This window comes from Pipistrellus kuhlii, unplaced genomic scaffold, assembly GCF_014108245.1.
Source record: "Pipistrellus kuhlii isolate mPipKuh1 unplaced genomic scaffold, mPipKuh1.p scaffold_m20_p_5, whole genome shotgun sequence".
NCBI classification, from domain to species: Eukaryota; Metazoa; Chordata; class Mammalia; order Chiroptera; family Vespertilionidae; genus Pipistrellus; species Pipistrellus kuhlii.
In genome coordinates this window covers 31,601,738-31,623,914 of record NW_023425551.1, presented here as the reverse complement: position 1 = coordinate 31,623,914, position 22,177 = coordinate 31,601,738, and the positions used below count along the sequence as shown (strand labels likewise).

General features: G+C 37.6%; 1 protein-coding gene across 1 annotated transcript in view; it reads left to right on the top strand.

Annotated features, from left to right (window-relative positions):
• The window catches only part of AFG1L (AFG1 like ATPase), a 127,214-nt gene that overhangs the window by 4,878 nt on the left and 100,159 nt on the right, over window positions 1-22,177 (top strand). Inside the window, exon 2 of the mRNA XM_036413862.2 lies at window positions 15,475-15,698. Within this exon, the coding sequence (XP_036269755.1) occupies window positions 15,475-15,698 (224 nt within the window). The remainder of the gene's footprint in view (window positions 1-15,474; window positions 15,699-22,177) is intronic.

Sequence of the window (22,177 nt, the reverse complement as noted above, 5' to 3'; positions counted from 1 at the left end):
GATGAAGACCCTTATGTGAAACTTCATTAACATTTATTATTATACTAGAGGTCCATGCACTTGGGGCGGGGTCCCTCAGCCCAGCCTGCCCCCTCTCACAGTCTGGGAGCCCTCAGGGGATGGCCTATTGACGGCTTAGCCCTGCTCCCTGCAGTCTGGCCTCCGTCTGTGGGAAGTCACCAGGCTAATCAGGGGAAGGCGCTGCCCCCACCACCCCACTGCTGCTGCCACCACTTCCGGCCACCACAGCCACCAAGGTGTTTTCATCAACATGGACTCCAGTCTCTTCACCACAAAAAAAATGACAACTTCCTTTAGGTATTTTCAAGATGTCTCATAGGATACATAACCTTCCCCTTCTCTTCTCTTCTCTTCTCTTCTCTTCTCTTCTCTTCTCTTCTCTTCTCTTCTCTTCTCTTCTCTTCTCTTCTCTTCTCTTCTTTCTCTTCTCTTCTCTTCTCTCTCTTCTCTCTTCTCTTCGTTTTCTTTCCTCAACTGAGCGATTTCTTAGAGAATGTGGAAGAGAGAAGGAAAGACAGAGAGAAACATCCATGTGAGAGGGACACTTCCATTGATTTCTTAGAGAATGTGGAAGAGAGAAGGAAAGAGAGAGAAACATCCATGTGAGAAGGACACTTTGATTGGTTGCCTCCTGCATGAGCTCTGACCTGGGCCCCGGCCAGGAAGAAGCCTGCAATCTAGGTGCATGCCCTTGACCAGAATCAAATCTGGACCCTGCAGTCTGTAGGCCGAGGCTCTGTCCACTGAGCCAAACTGGCTAGGGCATGATATGACATTTTTTAGCTCCTCCAGCAGTGGACCTTTGTTTTTCCCTCCAGGAGTGAGGTGGAAAACCCCTAAATCACTTTCTTGGATCCTTATTACTCAAATTACCAAGAACACTGTGAGTGGAGTACTGGGAGCTTAGCCAATGAGCGGTCAGAAAAGGTGTTTCCTGTGCAGCTCATACACAGAGGCGGGACTACTGGCCTGTTCTGTCAGGGCCTGTGCTATCCGTGGCTTGCCTCACCTCACACACAGTCTCCCTCCCACCCCAACCTGCATATGCAGCCTCCTGCTGAGTAGTCATGACATTACAGTGTCCCAGACAATTTGCATATTACTTCTTTATAATATAGATTATATATATAGATTAGAAAAGAATGTTCATGCCTAACTTCATGAGACTTACTTCATAGTAACAGTTTCCTTCAATTAATTTTTTAAAAGCATAGCACAACTTATATAAGCATATATAAGTATCCTAGATGTAGTTCTGGGGTGGAGGGTGGGGCAGATGAAATATTATAGGGTGTTGTCTAAGAGTAGAAGTGATAGAAAGCAACTTTAAAAGTCCAGAAATGGATTATTGATATACTATTGATTATCACTGCTTCATACCTCTATAGCTTCATTTTCTTTAAGACTTAAAGTTTAAGTAAATGATGAATATAAAAGGAGTATAACTATTTTGGATTTGTCTTTTCACAAAAAGTCCCACAGAAATAATGGATGTCAAGGGTCTAGAAACTGGTAGTTCAGCCTTTGCTCCCAGTGAAGTAAGATGCTCTATAAATTCTCGGACGAAAGGTCATCTAGCCTCAGTTTGAACATACCTAACATTTTTTTTCCTTAGGTGACTCATATTTTCTTTGACCTGTGACTAAGATTTGTTCCAGTTTCTCTCTCCAGAGCCTTTTGAATGTGTCTGTTCCTGCTGTGCTTTGTCTTTCTTGCCTCATGTCCTCCATGGAGGTCCCTTTTCTACGCCTGCCCTACTGGAGGTACCTGTACTTTAATCTCCAGGATCCTTTTTTAATAACCTCTTTCATTGTCCTGATTGTCCCTTCTTATTACTTCTCTCTATACACCTTATCCCAGAAGTTATTTTTTCAGTATGTTATCTATCCATATTTTTGGCTAGGTGCAGCTTTTATTTTCTTAATAGTTTCATGATGCAATTTTTAGTTTCTTAATAGTTTCCTGGTGCAATTTATATCTTAAATGTAATTCCTGTAAGATTCCATTTTAAAATTCTCATTTATATATGTATGAAGGTATAAAATTTAAAATAAATGAACATAACATAGATGTTACTTTTCTTTATCTTTTGAAGGAAAATAGAACCTGTAGATCTTATTATTAAATATTATATGGGTGAATGTTAAGGACTTACTCAGTATGCCTGTAATTATTTCAGAATAGCTTTATTAAAATATGTAGGGCAGTGTTTTACTGATTTGTTATCATGAAATTTAAAGTACAGTTTTTTTCCTTTTGTAAAATTATACATATTGTCACTTTTAAGATTAACTAGCTCCTAAAGGAAAAAAAATAACCAGTAAGCATTTAGTTTTAATTTTGATAATTTTTCTTTGTAACATAATAGCAGCCTTTTAATAGCTCCTAAATCAGCCTTTCATAAATAAGGCACATCATCTCATGTGCCTTGATGATGGCTTATGTTGTTTTTCTAAAGAAAGAGTTTATCGCCCTGGCTGGTGTGGCTAAGTGGTTGAGCATTGACCTATGAACCAGGAGGTCCCGGTTTGATTCCCGGTGGGGGTTGCTGGCTCCATCCCCAGAGGGGATGTGCAGGAGGCAGCCAATCAATGATTCTCATCATTGATGTTTCTCTCTTTCTCCTTCTCTGAAATCAAGACAAAAATATATACATTAAAAAAGGATTTTTATGAAGATTTGATTTTCTTCTATTCTGCACTTTGTTTTTTCATCACTGAATCAAACATAGGTCTTTTTTAATTTTTATTTTTATTGATTTCAGAGAGAAAGAGGGCGAGAGAGATAGAAACACCAGTGATGGGAGAGAATCATTGATTGGCTGCCTCCTGCATGCCTCGCACTAGGGATTGTGCCTGTAACCCAGGCATGTGCCTTTGACTGGAATCAACCCAGGATCCTGTAGTTTGCAGGCTGATGCTCTATCCACTGAGCCAGACCAGCCAGAGCCGAACATAGGTCTTTAATGTCACTGGTAAGTCTGACTTTTTGGGTCATTGTTGACCATTGCAGTTTTCAAAAAAGCAGCTGAATCTTTATTTTTGGTATGATTAGATATAAGAGAGCATACATAGGATGCTTATGACCTTAGCATGGGCTTCTGTTATTGTAGGGGAACATTTCTGGTCAGTGGCCACTGTTTATAGTTTGTTAAAATCTACACATGTACAAATAACTCATGAGGAATTGTGAACACAGTATTTGAAAGGATGTTTAATAAATATGCATTAAAATCTAATTATAGTAATGAAGTTTACAGCTGAAATTTTAATCCAGCCCTTTAGAAATATTAAGTGTGCTTTTCCTGATTGTGCATTTTTCTCACAGCAGTTGGGTAAACATTTTAAACTGGAAATCTCGGTTTCTTACATAGTTTTGATTTCATTTAACTGAGTGTGTTCTTTTTGGCAACAATCTTATTTCTTTTTGTGAAGAAGTGAAGCTCCTTTTATTCCATTACTGTTACTTTGAAGAATTTGGATCGGTTTTATTTTAGGACTGGCGAACATATGGGATACCAGATGAATAATAAAATGTGACCTGAAAAGACTAGATTGTGATATTGGTTTCATTCTACAGTACTGGATCATAATTTAATTTTCTATTTCCATTTTTTCATCTGTAGAATAGGATTAGTTATCCTAAGTAATTAGATTATTATATGAGAAAGTCCTTTGAAAAATTTTAAGAAATGTTATATAAATGTAGGGCTATGCTAGGAGTAATTGAAATTTAATACTGAAATGGTAGAAGGTAGGTTCCAGTGGTAAATAGAAATGGAATGGACTCAACTCTATAATATTACTAAAACCATTTTAACTGGGTGATACCTCACCTATATTAACAATGGCAAAGGGCTCAGTTTGATTTCAGTGCTTTGAATTCTAGAAAATGCAGTTTTGATTTTTTGAAAACTGTGTAAAGGGCCTCTGGAGAAAACCAGGGATGGTTTTTGTTCTCCTGGATGTAACTACCTTTTTCTTTGGCTATTTCAAACATCTGGAGGTTTTTAGAAAATACAAATTGCTGCTTTCTTCATGACATGTCAAAGAAAGCTGTTGAAATTTGATTTATATTATGCAGAAAAATCACTAAAGTAAAATATATTTATTAAGATTATTTATGGATACTGTTTTCAGAGCCACTCAGATAGTTGAGAAGGTAATATATAGAAAGTACTTTCAATAATAAAGATAAATTAAAATACAATAAAGATGCCAGATAAAAATAAAAATATAGAAAATAGCTGTATGCTGGATACATAGTAGGCATTTATTTCCTTTCTCTTTAGCTTTCTTTCAGAATTTTGTCACTCATGAATTTTCAAATGATCCAACTGCTGTAAAGAAACCTTAAGTGGTGAAAATGAACATAAAACAAATAGCTTTTTTGGTTTACATAAATATCTTATATAGTCTGTTGATTTCATATAACTTTCTTATTTTTTCTATTGGACTAAACCCACAAATTATATTGAATCTTTCTGGGTTTACAACTGCTTAGGAATAAATAATGCAGAAAGTTAGTTTTCTTCACATTGGGAACTCTAAATTTGTATGATCATGTGTCATCTTGGCATATCTTTAATTCTTGAGGAAGGGAGAGAAGGGAGAGAGACTTACTGTCTTACTTATTTATGCATTCATCAGTTGATTCTTATATGTGCCCAGACCTGGGATCAAATCTGAAACCTTGGTGTACTGGGATCATGCTCTAAGCAACTGATCTACTTGGCTAGGGCTTATAATAGGATATTTTTTTTTATTTATTTTTTATTTTTTTAATATATTTTATTGATTTTATACAGAGAGGAAGGGAGAGAGATAGAGAGTTAGAAACATCGATGAGAGAGAGTCATCGATCAGCTGCCTCTTGCACACCCCCTACTGGGGATATGCCCGCAACCAAGGTACATGCCCTTGACCAGAATCGAACCCGGGACCCTTCAGTCCCCAAGCCGACGCTCTATCCATTGAGCCAAACCGGTCCCGGCATAATAGGATATTTTTGAGCTGAGAAATCATTACAGAATGTTTTTGAGTTGAATCCTACTTACTGACAAATTGTAAAGTTTCTGCACTTTAAGCCACATCTTTACTGATTTTGAGTATGAAGTTGGAGATGAGTTCTCAAAAAGCAGTAACCTCAAAAAAAAAAAAAAGAAAGAAAGAAAGAAAAATGAGTTTTAACCTCCAATATTAAAAAACCTTAAGGATGAATCAAACCTTTAAAATAGCATTTCTTAAAGAGAAGGGCTTTCTGTTGAAACAGCCTGTTCCACCATTTTGCTTAATGTGTAGAATTAGAAATCCATTCCAATTAAGACACTTAAGAACACAAAGGTCACAGATCCCCTTGTGTTATCATCACTTTGGCTCTATGGAAACAGTGTCAGTACAATTAACCTTTATGACATACATGTTATGGTTCTCCAGAGAAACAGAACCAGAGGAGCTGATAGGGTAGTTCTAATCCAAAGAACCACAGAGCCAGGAGGAACAGCTGTTTCCGTTGAATCCAAAGGCAGGAGAAAATTGACAGCTTCAAGGCAGTCAGGAGGAGTTCCCTCTTCCTCACTGGAGGGTCAGCCATTTGTTCTATTCAGGCCTTCAACTGATTGAAGAAACACCCACATTAGAGAGAGTAATCTGCTTTATGCAGTCTACTGATTTAAATGTTAATCTCATCCAGGGACACCTTCACAGACACACCCAGAATATTTGACCAAATATCTGGGCACCCCGTGGCCCAGTCAAGTTGAAACATAAAATTGACCACCACAACTTGTATCAAAATTATGATTGTCCTCCATGTGGTAACATTTCCCTTCATTCTATCTTTTTGCATTATTCATTCCTAAACAGTTGTATACCCAGAAATATTCTAAGATGCTTGTAGTAGTCCAGGTATCCCTGTTCGACATGTAAAAGTACAAATGCAGGAAGGAATGAGTTCCTGTCCTGCTCTCCTTCTGAAGAGCACGTGGGGAAACTGGCAGAAGCTGGCTTTCCCTTAGGCATCATTGCTAGGATGGTGACCCTGTGCCAGTCACCATGGAGAACGACATTCCTGTGATTGAGAGTCAAATGGAGTCAGGAGATGGCTCTAGAGGGTGTATGTGACTCCAGAGCCCACCTTCTTCCACTGTCACATTCTACCTTTCCACCGTGCCTGTGGGGCAAATGCTGGCTCTGCTCCTACCTGGCTGTGGGCGCATGGACTGGTTACTTAGTCCCTCTGCCTCTTAGTGTCTTAAGCTTTCAAGCAGGGATAATGGTAGTACCGACTTCATAGGGTGGTTGTGAAGATCAAGTGAGTTAATGTCTGTAAAGTGCTTAGAAAAGTACCTGGCGCTTAGTAGTTAGTAAAGATTAGCAGTTGCTGCCGCTGCTATTAGCCTCATGATCTTAGTTTGCTTAATCTGCAGTGCTAACTCTGGTCCAAATTACAGACTTCTCTTAACCTGTTGTTATAGTTTCCTAAATAGGTTCTCTGTTCTACTTTAAAAATGTAATGGCTTTATTTTATTTTATTTTATTTTATTTGTTTTATTATTATTTTTAAAAATTTCTTTGTTGATTATGGCATCACATAATTGTCCTCATCCCCATTCCAACCCAAATGTAATAATGGCTTTATTGAGATATAATTCACGTACCACCCAATTCACCCATTTCTGCTTTTACATTGCATTCCTACCATCTTATTTTCTACAGAGTAATCTTTTAAAAAATAAATCATGTCACATTCCTGATCAGAGCCTTCCACTTTTTAAAAAAAAAAATATATATATATATATTTTTATTGATTTCAGAGAGGAAGGGAGAGGGAGAGAGAGAGAGAAACATCAGTGATGAGAGAGAATCATTGATCAGCTGCCTCCTGCATGCCCCACACTGGGGATTGAGCTCGAAACTCGGGCATGTGCCTTGACTGGGAATCGAACTGTTATCACCTGGTTCATAGGTCGGTGCTCAACCACTGAGCCATGCTCTTTTTCTTAATTCTACTTAAAAACTCACAGTATTTATTTATCATGGCTTACAGACCTTACATGATCAGGTCTTGGTTCTCCTTTCCAGCTTCATTTGGTGACAGACTCCACCTTGTTCATTCAAGAGTCTCATGCTCTACCGACTGAGCTAGCCGGGCACCTGCCACCTTGTTCATTTAAATCAGCCACGTAAGCCTTGTTTTTCTTCCTTAGAAATGTGAAGCTTTTTTTTCATTTTCACTTGGGGTTTTTTGCCAGAGCTCTTGCCTCTGCCTGGAATGTTCTCTTAGATCTTCTTCAGAGCTGACTTCTTTTAAGTCAACATAAGTGTAACTTTCACAGGCAGCCTTTTCCTCATATTTTAATGTGCATCTGAAATACCTAGGCATTTTGTTAAAAATGCAATTTTGATTCAGATCCATGGAGTGGAGCCTGAGATTCTGTTTTTCTATTAAGCTCCCTGGAAATGTCCCTAGGGCTCTTGGTCAGAGGCCCTAGGATCACTTATTTTCTTCAGTGTACTGATCACTGTCTGATCCTTCCTCCTCCTCCTCCTCCTCCTCCTCCTCCTCCTCCTCCTCCTCCTCCTCCTTCTTCTTCTTCTTCTTCTTCTTCTTCTTTTTTTTTGTCTGTCTTTCCCTTAATTGGAGTGAAGCTGCCATAAGGAATGAAATTTGTTTTTAGTGTTTTTGTTTGTTTGTTTGTTTGTTTTTTTACTGGTGTCAAGAATAGTATCAGATATAGGTGATTCACAACAAGCACGAGTGAGTGAATAAGTGGATACATTTATCTGTTCTTTTTTATTTTTATTTTTTAGTTATTTGTATAATAGGATTATTGGAGGATTAATAAAAATGATTTTGTTAAGTTTCCTAACCTATCCCTGGCGGACAGTAGGTGCTCAATAAGTGTGAACTACTATTAATAGACTTTTTTTCTAAAACTCTAAAGTTTTGACAAATGCTTTTATTTTTGTTATAAATTATTTATTTTTGACAATTCTGTTTAAAACAGTAGTTCTTAACCAGTTTTTATTAACAAATTTGGTTTAAAAAATCTGAAGGAGGCTGTAGTATATTTAGAGATCTTGCCTTAGGAAAAAATATGCAAATATACATACATAGTATTTTCTCTTAATTTCAGAAGGCTACCAAAACCTCCCAATTCCCTCCAGCTTGCCAAGGACCTTAAGTCAAGGCCTTGTTTTTTAAAAAAACCATTTATATGTAAAAAGTATTCTTAGTGTTATTAGTAACAATTTGCCTTTTTCTAATTTCTTTTATTCTTGGATTATTGAGTTGCCTCTTTCTGCATTAAGGCTACCACGTGCTATTGAGAAGAGTATAATTGGGACTTATTATTCATTAATGTAGTGAGATCCATTAAGTCAGGGGTGGGAACCTTTTTCTGCCAAGGGTCATTGGGATATTTATAACATTATTCGAGGGCCATACAAAATTATCAACTTAAAAATTAGCATGCTAAATTTGTTCAAACATTTAATTAACTCACCCCTAATGCCTTGGCAGGGCCAGACCAAATGATTTTACAGACCTTATAAGGGCACGAGCCAGCCATTCCCCACCCCTGTGTGAAGTAGAGCATATTAGCACAGACTGCAGAACTTCAGAATCTTTTTTTGTTCCAAACTTATGTCCTATATAACATGAAAACCTAAAAAATTGGGGAATATTCCGCTCTAGCCAGCTAGCTCAATTGGTTAGAGCATTATCCCAGTATGCCCATGTTGCAGTTCAATCCCTGGTCAGAGCACATACAAGAAACAACCAGTGAATGCATAAGTAAGTGGGACAACAAATGGATATTTCTCTTGCTCCTTTCCTCTGTCTATACAGTCAATCAATATTAAAAAAAAATAAATTGGTGGATATTGCTTCTTTCCCTGCTATTAGTGACCCTGCAAGCAAACCCATATTTCTAAAACCCACTGGTCTCCTTTAAGAAGTGAGAAGCACTACACCCCAAAAGTGAAACAGAACAAGGGCAGGGAATCTTTATGCCCAGGGATAGTAGCCTTCTGACAGGAAACAGTGTCTGTGGTGAGCAAACTATGCCGATTTTCTGGAAAAGGACTAAAACTGCAAAGGAGATTCATTGTGCTGAGTGTTGAGTGCATTGAGCCCAACTGCAGGCCATTAAGGAGTGCTGGCCATTAAGACATGCAAGCATTTTGGCCCTGCATGCTTTGGCTCAGTGGATAGAGTGTCAGCTTGTGGACTGAAGAGTCCTGGGTTTGATTCTGATCAAGGGCACATACCCCCGCTCAATCCTCAGTAGAGGGCCTGCAGGGGGCAGCAGATCAATGATTCACTCTAATTAATGATGTTTATCTCTCTCCCTCTTCCTTCCTCTCTTGGGGAGGTTGGGGGGGGGAGGGGGGAAAGCCATGCAAGCATTTTGAACTGGGAGGAGATAAGAGGAAGGGCCAATTGATCCAGCTTTATTATGAAGACAGGGAAATCTTGTGGTTATGTTCACTTAAAAAAAATTGGGAAATTGAAATAATCACAAATATATTAAAAGCCTTGGGGGAAAAATATAAGTATTAAAATACTATCTAGGAAGTTATTATAATAGATTATTCAGATTCTAGGACATCATGATATTGACTAAATCTTAAAGCATGTTGGCTTTGGGTTGTAATGGGATCTTCCTAAAATTGAGTTTAGAAGAAAGTAGTGAAATAAAGAAGAAACTTGAAGTATTAGAACAGTATAGACTTTTGGGGCCTTTAAAATCTTCCATTTATGTTTGTAGATTAATGTGTGGATCTTCAAAATGGCATTTTCCCACTGTCCATTTGGAGTACAATAAGACAAATTAATACAAATCAAAATAATATGGCAGCAGCATCACATAATTTGTGTACACTGATGTAGTAACAGATTTAATTTAGTGCAGCTTTTGAGAACTCTTTTGTGTTTCAATTTATACAGCTGCTATCCAGGCCTACGCTGGCCAATCTCTCAGCCTTGATTGTCTTGCCTGACTGAATCTCTCTTTCTCTTTCTCTTTTAAAGACTTTATTATTGTCCTATCTGGTTTGGCTCAGTGGCTAGAGCATTGGCTTGTAGACTGCAGGGTTCCAGGTTCAATACCAGTTAAGGGCTCTATCCCAAGTAGGGGTTGTGCAGGAGGCAGCCAATCCATGATTCTCTCTCATCATTGATGTTTCAATCTCTCCCTTCCTCTCTCTGAAAATCAATAAAAATATATTTTAAAAAACTTTATTTAATTATTTTTAGATTAATTAAATAAAACTTTATTTAATTATTTTTAGGTTCACAGCAAAAATGAGAGGGAGGCACATCGATTCCACCATATTCTCCCCTCCACGCCCAATTCATAAATTTCCCCCATTATCAACATCTTCCACCAGGGTGGTACATTTGTTAAAATTGATGAACCTACATTGACACATAATTAACCAGAGCTTACATTGGGTTCACTTTTGGTGTTTATATTCTAAGGGTTCAGACAAATGTATTATGACATATATTCATGGTTATAATTTCACATAGGATATTTTCACTGCCCTAAAAATCCTCTGTGCTCCACCTATTTATCCCTCCATCCTCCCCCTCCCCCTTTGTCTAATACTAATCTTTTTACTTTTTACCTAGTTTTGCCTTTTCCAGAATGTCATGCAGTTAGAAAATATGACCTTACAGTGTGTAGCTTTTTCAAGTTTGCTCTTTTACTTAGTTGTATGCATTTACGTTTTTCTTTTCTTTTCTTTTTAAAAAAAATATATTTTATTGATTTTTTTACAGAGAGGAAGGGAGAGAGATAGAGAGCTAGAAATGTCAATGAGAAACATCAACCAACTGCCTCTTGCACACCTCCTACCGGGGATGTGCCCGCAACCAACGTACATGCCCCTGACCGGAATCGAACCTAGGACCTTTCAGTCCGCAGACCGACGCTCTACCACTGAGCCAAACCGGTTTCGACTGCATTTACGTTTTCTGCATGTATTTTCATGGCTTGATAGCTCATTTCTTTTTAGTGTTGAATAATATTCCACTGTCTGGATATACCAGTTTATCTGCTCACTTACTAAAGAATAGCTTGGTTGCTTCCAACTTTTGGTAATTATGAATAAAGCTGCTATCAACATCCGTGTGCAGGTTTTTGTGTGGGCATACGTTTTCAACTTCTTTGGGGAAGTATGAATGCTGGATCATATATGGTAAGACTATGCTTTGCCCTGACCAGTTTGGCTCAGTGGATAGATTGTTGGCCTGTGGACTGAGGGATCCCAAGTTCAATTCCAGTCAAGGGCATGTACCTTGGTTGCGAACACATCCCCAGTGGGGGATGTGCAGGAGGCAGCTGATCGATGTTTCTCTCTCACTGATGTTTCTAACTCTCTATGCCTCTCTTCCTCTCTGTAAAATTTAAAAAAAAGATGCCAATTCCCTTAAAAAAAAAAAAAGACTATGTTTAGTTTTGTTAGAAACCACCAACTGTCTTCCAAAGTGGCTATATCATTTTGCATTCCCACCAGGAATGAAAGAGAGCTGTTGTTCCACATTCTGGCCAGCATTTGTCAATGTTCTGGCCATTCAAATAGCTGTATAGTGTTATCTCATTATTTTAATTTGCATTTCCCTAATGTCATGACCTGGAGAATTTTTCATATGCTTCTTTGCCATCTGTATGTCTTCTTTGGTGAGGTGTCCATTAAGGACATTGGCCCACTTTTATTTATTGGTAGCTGTACTTTTTAGGAATGTATCTCTATAGTCCTATCAATCATAAATTGTATGTTAATGTCTTTGGTCCATTTTTAAAAACCAGATTGTTTTTTTTCTTGCTGTGAGGTTTTTTTTTTAAATTGATTTTTAGTGAAAGAGAGAGGAAGGGAGAGGGAGAAAGAGAGAGAAATATCAATGATGAGAGAGAATCATTGATTGGCTGCCTCCTACACACCCCACACTGGGGATTGAGCCTGCAACCTGGACATGTGCCCTGACCGGGAATTGAACCATGACCTGGTTGATAGGTCAATGCTCAATCACTGAGCCATGCCAGCTGGGCTTGTTGTGAGTTTTAACAGGTTGTTTTTTTTTTTGTTTTTTTTTTAATAACAGTCCTTTTATCAGGTGGATCTTTTGCAAATATTTTCTCCCAGTTTATGGCTTGCCTTTAATGAGACCCTGGCATTGCCTTTTGCAATACAAGGTTTTAATTAAAATTTTTTATTTATTTATTTATTTATTTATTTATTTATTTATTTTTTATTGATTTCAAAGAGGAAAGGAGAGGATAGGGAGAGAGAGGTAGAAACGTCAATGATGAGAGAGAACCATTGATTGGCTGCCTCTTGCACAACCCCTACTGGGGATCAAGCCTGCAACCCAGTCATATGCCCTACTGAGCCAAATCAGCTGGGCCAAGGTTTTAATTTTAATGAAGTTCAGCTTATCAATTTTTTTTCCTGGATTGTGTGTTTGGTGTTGTATCTAAAAAGTTACCATATATACCAAGGTCATTTAGGTTTCTCTTATGCCTCCTATGTTTCTCCTAGGGTATCTTCTAGGAGTTATATGTTTTATGATTTACATTTAGGTCTATGATTCATTTTGATTTAAATTTTGTAAAGGGTGAAAGGTCTGTGTCTAGATTCATTTGTTGTTCTTTTGCAGGTTGTTCCAGCACCATTTGTTGAAAAGACTATCTTTGCTCTCTTCTATTGCCTTTGCTCCACTGTCAAAGATCAGTGGTCTGTATTTATGTGGGTCTGTTTCTGGGCTCAGTATCCCGTTTCATTGATCTATTTATCTATTCTTTTGATTATCATAACTTGAAGTTGGGTGGTATCAGTCCTCCAATTTTGTTCTTCTCTTTTAATATTGGTTTGGTTATTTTCGGTCTTTTGTTTCTTCGTTTAAACTTTAGAATTATTTTGCCAGTATCTATAAAATAACTTGCTTGGATTTTGACTGGGATTGCATTTAATGTATAGATCAAATTGGAAAGAGCTTACATCTTGACAGTATTGCGTCATCCTATTTATGAACATGGAATATTTCTCCATTTTTTAAGTTCTTTGATTTGGTTCATAACAGATCTTGTGGTTTTCCTCATGATAGATCTTGTACATATATTGTTAGAATTATACCCAAGTATTTTATTTTGGGGGCTGCTAACGTAAATGGTATTGTATTTCTAATTTGAAATTCTTCTTTTCTTTCTTTTTTTAAAAAAATGTTTTTTACATTTTTTAAAAAAATATATTTTATTGATCTTTTACAGAGAGGAAGGTAGAGGGATAGAGAGTTAGAAACATTGATGAGAGAGAAACATCGATCAGCTGCCTTCTGCACACCCCCAACCAGGTATGTGCCCGCAACCAAAGCACATGCCCTTGACTGGAATCGAACCTGGGACCTCTCAGTCCGCAGACCGATTCTCTATCCACTGAGCCAAACCAGTTTTGGCTGTTTTTTACATTTTTTAATTCCACTTTTATATATTAACCTTGTACCCTACAACCTTACTATAATTGCTTATTAATTCTAGGAGTTACTTATTTTTGAATCCTCACCCAAGGATATTTTAAAAAATTGATTTTAGAGAGGAAGAGAGAGAGATAGAGAAATACCAATCAGTTGCTTTTCATACCTGCCCCAACTGGGGATAAAACCTGCAACCTAGTTACATGCCCTGACTGGGATAGAATCCACAATCTTCTGTACGAGATGACACTTCAACCAATTGAGCCACCTGGCCAGGGCTCCAAGATTTATTTTGTTGATTCTTTTGGATTTTTTTACATGGATGATTATGTCATCTGTAAACAAAGATAGTTTTATCTCCAACTAGTTCCCTGGCCAATCTGGCTGCAAGAGAGGCCAGGACATGGAATATTTAACAGGGTAGCCTTGTACTCAACCAAAACTTCTATTAAAAAAAACAAAAACCAGCTATTACAAGATAGCCTGCTCGATCCTGGACATTCATGATTTATTTAGATATTTTTCTCTCTTGGAAAATGAAGGAAATAACATTGTCACTGTTAATTTTTTTCTAAAGTAAGTAATTTTTATATTGAAACAAAGGAAACAAATCAAACAAGAGAAACACTGACAATGTACTTCTGCAAAATCTTTTTCTAAAAAATATGTGCATTGGCTGCTGTTTATTGATGCTTCTAAAAAATAGTTACCTACTCATTGCACCTACCCAGATAAGGGATGCAGTTATGATTGGCCAATCATTTCTCAGGAAGGCTAAAAGAGGGATCAAAACAATACCCTACTTAGAAATGGACACTATTGTGTTCCAAATCTTTGTGTTTGACCTAAAGGTTATGGAAAAGGGAAGGAACCTCAAAAACAGAGGGCTGGAGTCACGTGGTAAAGTCTGGATGCTGTGTGGTTTTGGATGGAGAGTAAAAATGCAGCAGAGAACATTTTGTGACGAGCTTGTACGTCTCTGCCTTAGTACTTAAGAACCATAATTAGGCCCACCTCAAAGAAAGGGACCCGCCCTGCTATGGGGGAGATCTGATGAGGTAAAGCAGAGACTCTACAGCAGGTTGTTAGGTTTTTTAGAAGAGGGGCTGTAGTTATAGCTATGGGTTTGGATTTCTCCCTTTTTATCTATTTATTTAAAAACATTTTTATTTATTTCAGAGAGGAATGGAGAGGGAGAGAAAGATAGAAACATCTATACTAATAAAAGGGTAATATGCTAATTAGACCAGGTCAACTGGACATCTTCTGGATGTCTGACTTCCTTCCGGACAATGCCATGGTGGCAGGGGCAGTTGGGGGTGATCAGGCCAGCAAGCAGGGGTCCAGTTAGGTGATCAGGCCAGCAAGCAGAGGCAGTTAGGGGCAATCAGGCAGGTAAGTAGAATGGTTAGGGGTGATCAGGCAGGTGAGTGGTTAGGAGCCAGCAATTCCAGATTATGAGAGGCATATCCAACTTCCAGCCTAGTATTGGGCCTAAATTGGCAGTCGGACATCCCCCAGAGGGTCCTGGATTGGAGAGAGTGCAGGCTGGGCTGAGGGATCCCCTGCCCCCTGTGCATGAATTTCGTGCACCAGGCCTCTAGTCAGTAATAAGAGAGCATCATCAATCAGCTGAGTCCTGCATGCCCAACCCCCCCCCCCCCCCCCACTAGGGATTGTGCCTGCAACCCAGGCATGTGCCCTTGACTGGAATCAAACTGGACGGTCGGCATGCCGATGCTCTATCCACTGAGCCAAACCAGCCAGGGTTGTTTTATTAAGATGAGATGGTTTTAAATTATTTACTGTGCAAAATTGTTTTTATCAGAATGATATTTACATTACTGCTCAACTATATATCTGTAACAGGTTAAAAATTTTAATGTGACTATTAAGAAACATGTATAGCAGCACTATGAAACATCTTCATCTAAGAAAGTCTAACATTTTATACATTTTTTGTTTTGTTTATAGCCTATACAGTTCAGATACCCGAGAGTATGTCTCCATCTGTGGCCACAGAAACTTACGTGAAAGCTTTGGCTTTTTGCCATGGACCTCTGGATCACTATGACTTTCTGATCAAAAATCATGAGATAAAGGATGATGCACATCAAAGAAGAGTCATACAGTGTTTGCAGAAGTTACACGAGGATCTTAAAGGATACAGTATAGAAGCAGAAGGCATTTTTTCAAAGGTGAGGTTTGTGTGATGCTCAAGATTAAACAGTTAAAAGTATAAGCATTTTATAAAATGGACTAGATGCAGTTGGGTACAATCTGAAAGAGCTTGAAAATTTCCCCTCAGTTCCTTTAAGTAAAGTATGTTGATCCCCATATCTGACCTCCAGTTGTTCCATAGCTTTCCTTCACCTTGGGTGATTCAGATGTTTCCCTTTCTCTTGCTGTGGCATTGCTGAGGATCAGCAGTGAAGATGGAGTGATATGTTCTTCTCCTTTTCCTCCTCCTTCTTTCTCTGCTTGCCTGGCTTCTCTAGGGTCAGAATGAGAGGGATAGAAGATTAGAGTGAAATAAAAGTCTTCAGCGACCAGTTAAGGACCTTTGGTGGGATAGATATTGACATGCCAGCTCTTTTTTGAGGGGCACAGTGGTGGGTTCTTCAGGATCTCCCCAGTGCTCCATGCTTTGACCTCATGATTATAGCAGAATACCTCACACCACTGCATGGGCAGCTTTAGTTAGCCAACTGCCGTTAGACTTCTGCTGATAAGAAGCAGACAGCATCTGTCTTAGTCCTGTGTACTCCCATGATCCTGGGGACACATGCCACATTCTTCCATGAACTCTTCCACATCCTGCATTGATAGCTGACTATAGATTTCCTCACCTAAGGAGGCATTCTGCTTACACTCAATCCTCACTTTTTTAGATGCTTCTCTTAGGTTACCCCTGCACTTGGCATGAGGTTTATCTGGGGGAAATGCCACAGCATTTCTTACCTAACTAACAGCTTTCACCTTGATGACTTTCTTCAGTTCTACTTTTGCTTTTGAGCCGATCCTCCTCCCCCTCCCATAATTCCTGCTTGGATATAACTAGTGCCTCTCAAGAGTATTGGACACCTTGTCTCTCCTTATCCTCAGCTTTGAGCTTTTGCTGAAATTCTGAGATGACAGGAAAACTCCCATTCCTTATCCCATTATAGAAATCAATGTCCTCAGTGATGTCATCTTCAAATTATGGAGGATATTAATAGTAATGAGTTAGAATATGGTTTAATCAAAGGAACTACTTTTCTTTTAATTGGCCAAATTGCCCATCCCCTACGCCCACACACGAATATTTGTTTATTATGTGGTCTTTAGGAGAAAGGTCCTGTATAATATGTTAGTCGTGCTTTATTAAAAATAACGGAAATTTATTTTACCTTTTAAAAAGCACCCAGGGTATAATGAAATAGCTTTATTTTTATGTAAATAGCTTTTATTTTTATTTTATAAAATAGCTTTTATTTTTATTTTTATGAAATAGCTTTATTTTTATGTTAATATCTTTTGGTTAAAAGGAATAGAGAGTCACTTAGGTTACAGAAAGAAATGGAGATTTGGAAACACTGCATATGCACATAGAAATGAAGGGCCCCTCCATTACCCAGCCAGGCCTCCAGGAGCTTGAGCCGCAGAACCAGTGCCTCTGAAAGCTTTGAAGAGTTGACAGGCAGTAGTAAAAGGTACTAGTTACTCCACTGCTCTTCTACTCATGAAATCCATTTCCTCTTTTGTCCCCCGCACTATGTGCATTTTCACTTCTGTTTGTTTTACCAGCTTCTAAATTCTCTCCCTGAATCTGTGGTTTAAATTGCTGCTAAGAATCTGATCTCTTCATCACCAGTCACTTCATCAGCTTTCACACCGGGTGTTTCAGAGGCCATTAGCCAGTGTAAAGGTGGGATCTCTGCACAAGTTTCCATCCAGACCTCTTGTGAGCAGGGCAGTTTCCCTCAGAAGTAGACCACAAGTATAGTGGCACTCTGATGGACTAGTCCAGCACAATAGTTATTGGAAATAATGACGAATTACCCCTTTTGATGGCCAGCCTTTTCTCCTTTAACCATATCCAAAGTTTTAGGTGAGTAAAGTACTAAAAAGTTTGGAAGACTTAGACTTCTTATTTACTGCCTCCTAAGCATAGTTTGCAATACAGGTGGTCTTCCACATAAAACAACCACTTGGATATGTGCCATAGCCAGGAAACAAGATGGGTGTGTTTTTTTTTGGTTACCTGAGAATTGAGTTAGTCTCATGAATTTATATCTTGTTCCCTTTCTAGTCCTCTTCCTTTTGAAAATACAGTCTTTTTTACCTCCTTCCCTTTTTGTATCATCTCTGGGGCTCATCATCCTGTGGTTGGTGAACTTCCCATCCAGTCAGAAGTATCCTAAATCATTAACTTCTCTGGTTGCCAATTCAACAATATTAGTTCCTTTTAAAATTTATGTTTGGCAAAATAAAACCCATAAGTTAAAAAAAAAAAAAAAAAAAAATATATATATATATATATATATATATATATATATATATATATATATATATATATTGTTTGGCTCTTCTTAGAGGTGTTCTCCTACACTTCCACTATTGATTTCTGAATTGGCTATGATGGGTCTACCTAGTAAATAACCCTGGTTTAATTGTATAATTGTAATCTTATGTAAGTAGGAGATTTGACATGTCAGCTATTTCAATGTGTTTAATGAAAGCTTATATTTGTTAAATGCTAATGCATATGTGAATAAATGTTTAGTTGTTAGATCAAACAGCTCTTTGTGGTTATATTTGTCCTGTAATTTCTTCAGCCTACCAAATCTTTAACATTGTAAAAGACCCAATCATCGCTCTAGCCAGTTTAATTCAGAGTGACAGCCCGCAGACTGAAGGGTCCTGGGTTCGATTCCAGTCAAGAGCACATATCTTGGTTGCAAGCTCAATCCCTGACCTTGAGTGGGGATGTGTTCAGGAGGCAACCAATTGATGTGTTTCTCTCACATTGATGTTTCTCTGTCTACCCTGTTTCCCCAAAAATAAGACAGTGTCTTATATTAATTTTTTCTCCCAAAGTTGCGCTAGGTCTTATTTTCAGGGGATGTCTTATCTTTCCATGCGCTAGGTCTTATTTTTGGAGGATGTCTTATTTTTGGGGAAACACGGTATCTCTCTCCTTCCTTTCTACTCTCTCTAAAAATCAATGGAAAAATATGCCCAGGATTTAAGGATTTAAGGATTAAAAAAAAAAAAAAAAGAAAAGAAAGAAAGAAATGACCTAATCATCTGTCAGAATTTGAGTAAGATATCTATAAAGTTTTAGTTTTTGAAGATTGTAAGATGCCACAAACCTATTTCTTATAAAAAAACAAAACAAAACACTGATATGCTGATTATCAGAGAGGGAAAATTGGACTATTTTCCTTCAATAGAAGAACTTTATTTATAGCATTCTTAATTTTGATAAATAAAATTTATGATTTTATGAACATTTGACTTTGTTTTAATACAGATAGTTAAACATTCATTATAGTAGACTGTATGTTTTTCCTCATTGTACTCCTAAGAAACTTTCTGTAAGGCTAATGTATACTATTAAAATAAAGTACACCTTTCCAAGGTGCCAAAATCATTAATTAATGAGATAAAATCGGTAGCATATTGTTTGGCTGCTTTCACCTACCCACATAATAAGATTTTCTCTACTAAAATTTTGAAAAAGTTACATGTGGATGACCATGTTATCTGAGCAACAAACTATGAAGAATGAGCATGTATGAACACTTTACTTTTGTTATCAAATAAGACTTACAACCAGGTTAATCTGACATGTTTAATGTATGCATAATTGTTATTGTGCTGTGAGGTAATTAGGCATAAATGGTAAGTAGTTCATGTAAATCACTATAATTAGAATTACTTTTACACAGCCAAATCAAGCATTTCTGGAGTCAGGGAGGGAGACAATTAAATGAAATATGAAGCTACTCTGAAAATGTGTTTCCATTAATCAGGGGTACACAGACTGCCAGGTTTTTTTTTCTTTTGCGAGGAGACATCATAGCCCAAGAGACCTGGGAATGGTGTATGTGTGTGTGTGTGTGTGTGTGTGTGTGTGTGTGTGTGTGTGTGAAGGACAGGGTGAGGGGGGGTCCGGGGGGAAGGAGGGGAGAGCACAAATTCCTTTCCTTTATCTCCTGCTCTCCACAAAGTAATTTTCAGTTTTTCTTGACGAGAAATTATTATTTCCAGTTTCCTCATACATCTCACCATTTATTTATTTTTTAATTTGGATACCTTTCCTCACCCTCCCAAGAACAATGCATAAAGCAGGTAGAAAAGAACTGTCCTGTCTTCAATTCAGCTAACCTTAGGTCTTACTGCTTGACTTGTTCTGGCTCCTAGCAGCTGGAGGCCGTGGGTGGGATGCCTGGAATATGGGCTGTGACACTCTCAGGGAGGCCTGATGGTCTGGATCCCTTTAGTTAGTTATCTCAGATTTTTCACAAGGGCTGCTAGGCAGTTTGCTGGTTTTTCCTCCTTTCCTCCCCTCATCCTTCCTGCCAAGAGAGTGAGCTTATTCTCTCCTCCATTCCTCTTCTTAGAACTGGCATTTCCTATAGCTAAAGGAAGCTGAACAATGTGATTCAGGTATAGCTTCCCTCATCTCTGGAACTTTATCCTTTGGAAAATTGTAAGTTATAGTTTTGTTTAAGATCAGAAATATTTTATAAGATTTAAAAAAAAAAATATATATATATATATATATATTTTATTGATTTTTCTTACAGAGAGGAAGGGAGAGAGATAGAGAGCTAGAAACATGGATGAGAGAGAAACATTGACCAGCTGCCTCTTGCACACCCCCTACCGGAGTTGTGCCCGCAACCAATGTACATGCCCTTGACCGGAATCGAACCTGGGACCTTTCAGTCCGCAGACCGATGCTCTACCGCTGAGCCAAACCGGTTTCAGCAAGACCAGAAATATTTTAAAATGAATGTTTCTTGTTTCAGATTTTTATGAAGCTGAAGCAAAAGTATTATGTCCTAACCCAGTGATGGTATTATCTGTAAAGAAGTAAGGTTGGGAATCAAACTAAGATATTTTGTTTTGGAGAACTAACATATGCCAAAGACCCATTTAAAATCTGAAATTTGAACCCTATCTGGTTTGGCTCCGTGGATAAAGCATCGGTTCTCTGATTGAAGGTTCAATTCCCATCCAGGGCATGTATCTTGGTTGCAGGCTTCATCCTCGCCCAGCCTGGTCAGGCTTGTGTAGGAGACAACTAATCAATATGTTTTGCTCACATCGATCTTTCTCTCTCTTTGTTTCTTCTCCTCCCTCCCACTCTCTCTAAATAGCAATGGAAAAATATCATCAGGTGAGGACTAACAAACGAACAACAACAAAAAATATGTTTGAAAAGGAAATCTGAAATTTGAGAACCAGAGTGTGGGGGCCTGCTTCAGAATCCAGAAAAATTAGCCATTGTAGTCAATTACTTCTTAAGCTTTGTCATAGTTCCTAAAGGTGAAATTATTTCATCAACATAGATGAGAATAAATCCCTTTAAATGAATTTAAAAATTATTAATATTTTATGAAACAAACAATAATTCATTAAGTACATTCCTTAAATTTAGAGAAAGGGGTATAATTCTATTTTAATAGTTTAGGATTGGAATTTTATCTGTCATTATCAACCAAAGCTGACTGACTACTTTGGTTATGGCAGCTGAATTATGTATGCCAAAGAGGCATCAGTACTATGGAATCGATGCTGAGGTTACAGCTAGGTCTCTGGGTCAAGGATCAGCAAATATTTTGTGTAACGAACCACATTGGAAATCTTTTTAGGCTTTGGGATCCATATGATCTCTGTTACAACTATTCAAAAGTTCTGCCATTGTCAAAGCAGTCACAGACAATACATAAATAAGTGTATTCCAATAAATATTTATTTATAAAAACAGGTGTCAGGCCATAATTTGATCTCTATTCTGGATGACTGCTACCTGGCTAGATTTGAAAGCTAGTGGGAGACCATTAAGTATTTAAGGTTCTTCTTGAACTGTACTTTATCTTTCCAACCTATCTCCCATTAATTCCCTGTACATATGCCTGACTGTAGTCAGCAGAACTATTTTGTTCACTGTTCCATTATATAGACAAACAGAAAAAATGGAACAAAATAGCTCATAACATACATGGAAACTTGATAAATAAATGAGTTGGCACTGAAAATTAGTGGAAGATAGACTATTCAATAAATAGATGACATAATGGATTATCTATATTGAAAGTAAAATAAAATTAAGTACCTACTTCTCTAAGCAAAAAATAAATTCTATAGAATTATTAAACTAATTTAAAGAAAAACTTCTTGAAGAAAATAAGAGTAAAGTTCTTTATGAACTTAGGAAAAGAAAGTATTTCTTATACAAGATAAGAAATACAGAATTATAAAGGCAAAGGTGGATATATTTGACTATACTAACATTTAAAACTTTAAGTTAATAAAAAGTACCAGAGAAAAACTGAAAAGGCGGACCACAGTGATAGAAAATATTTGCATAAAAAATAATTGCCTATAGATTACTATCTAGCATATATAGTGGACTCCTACCAAATATAGAAAAAAAGTTGAACAAACCAATAATGGACAAAGA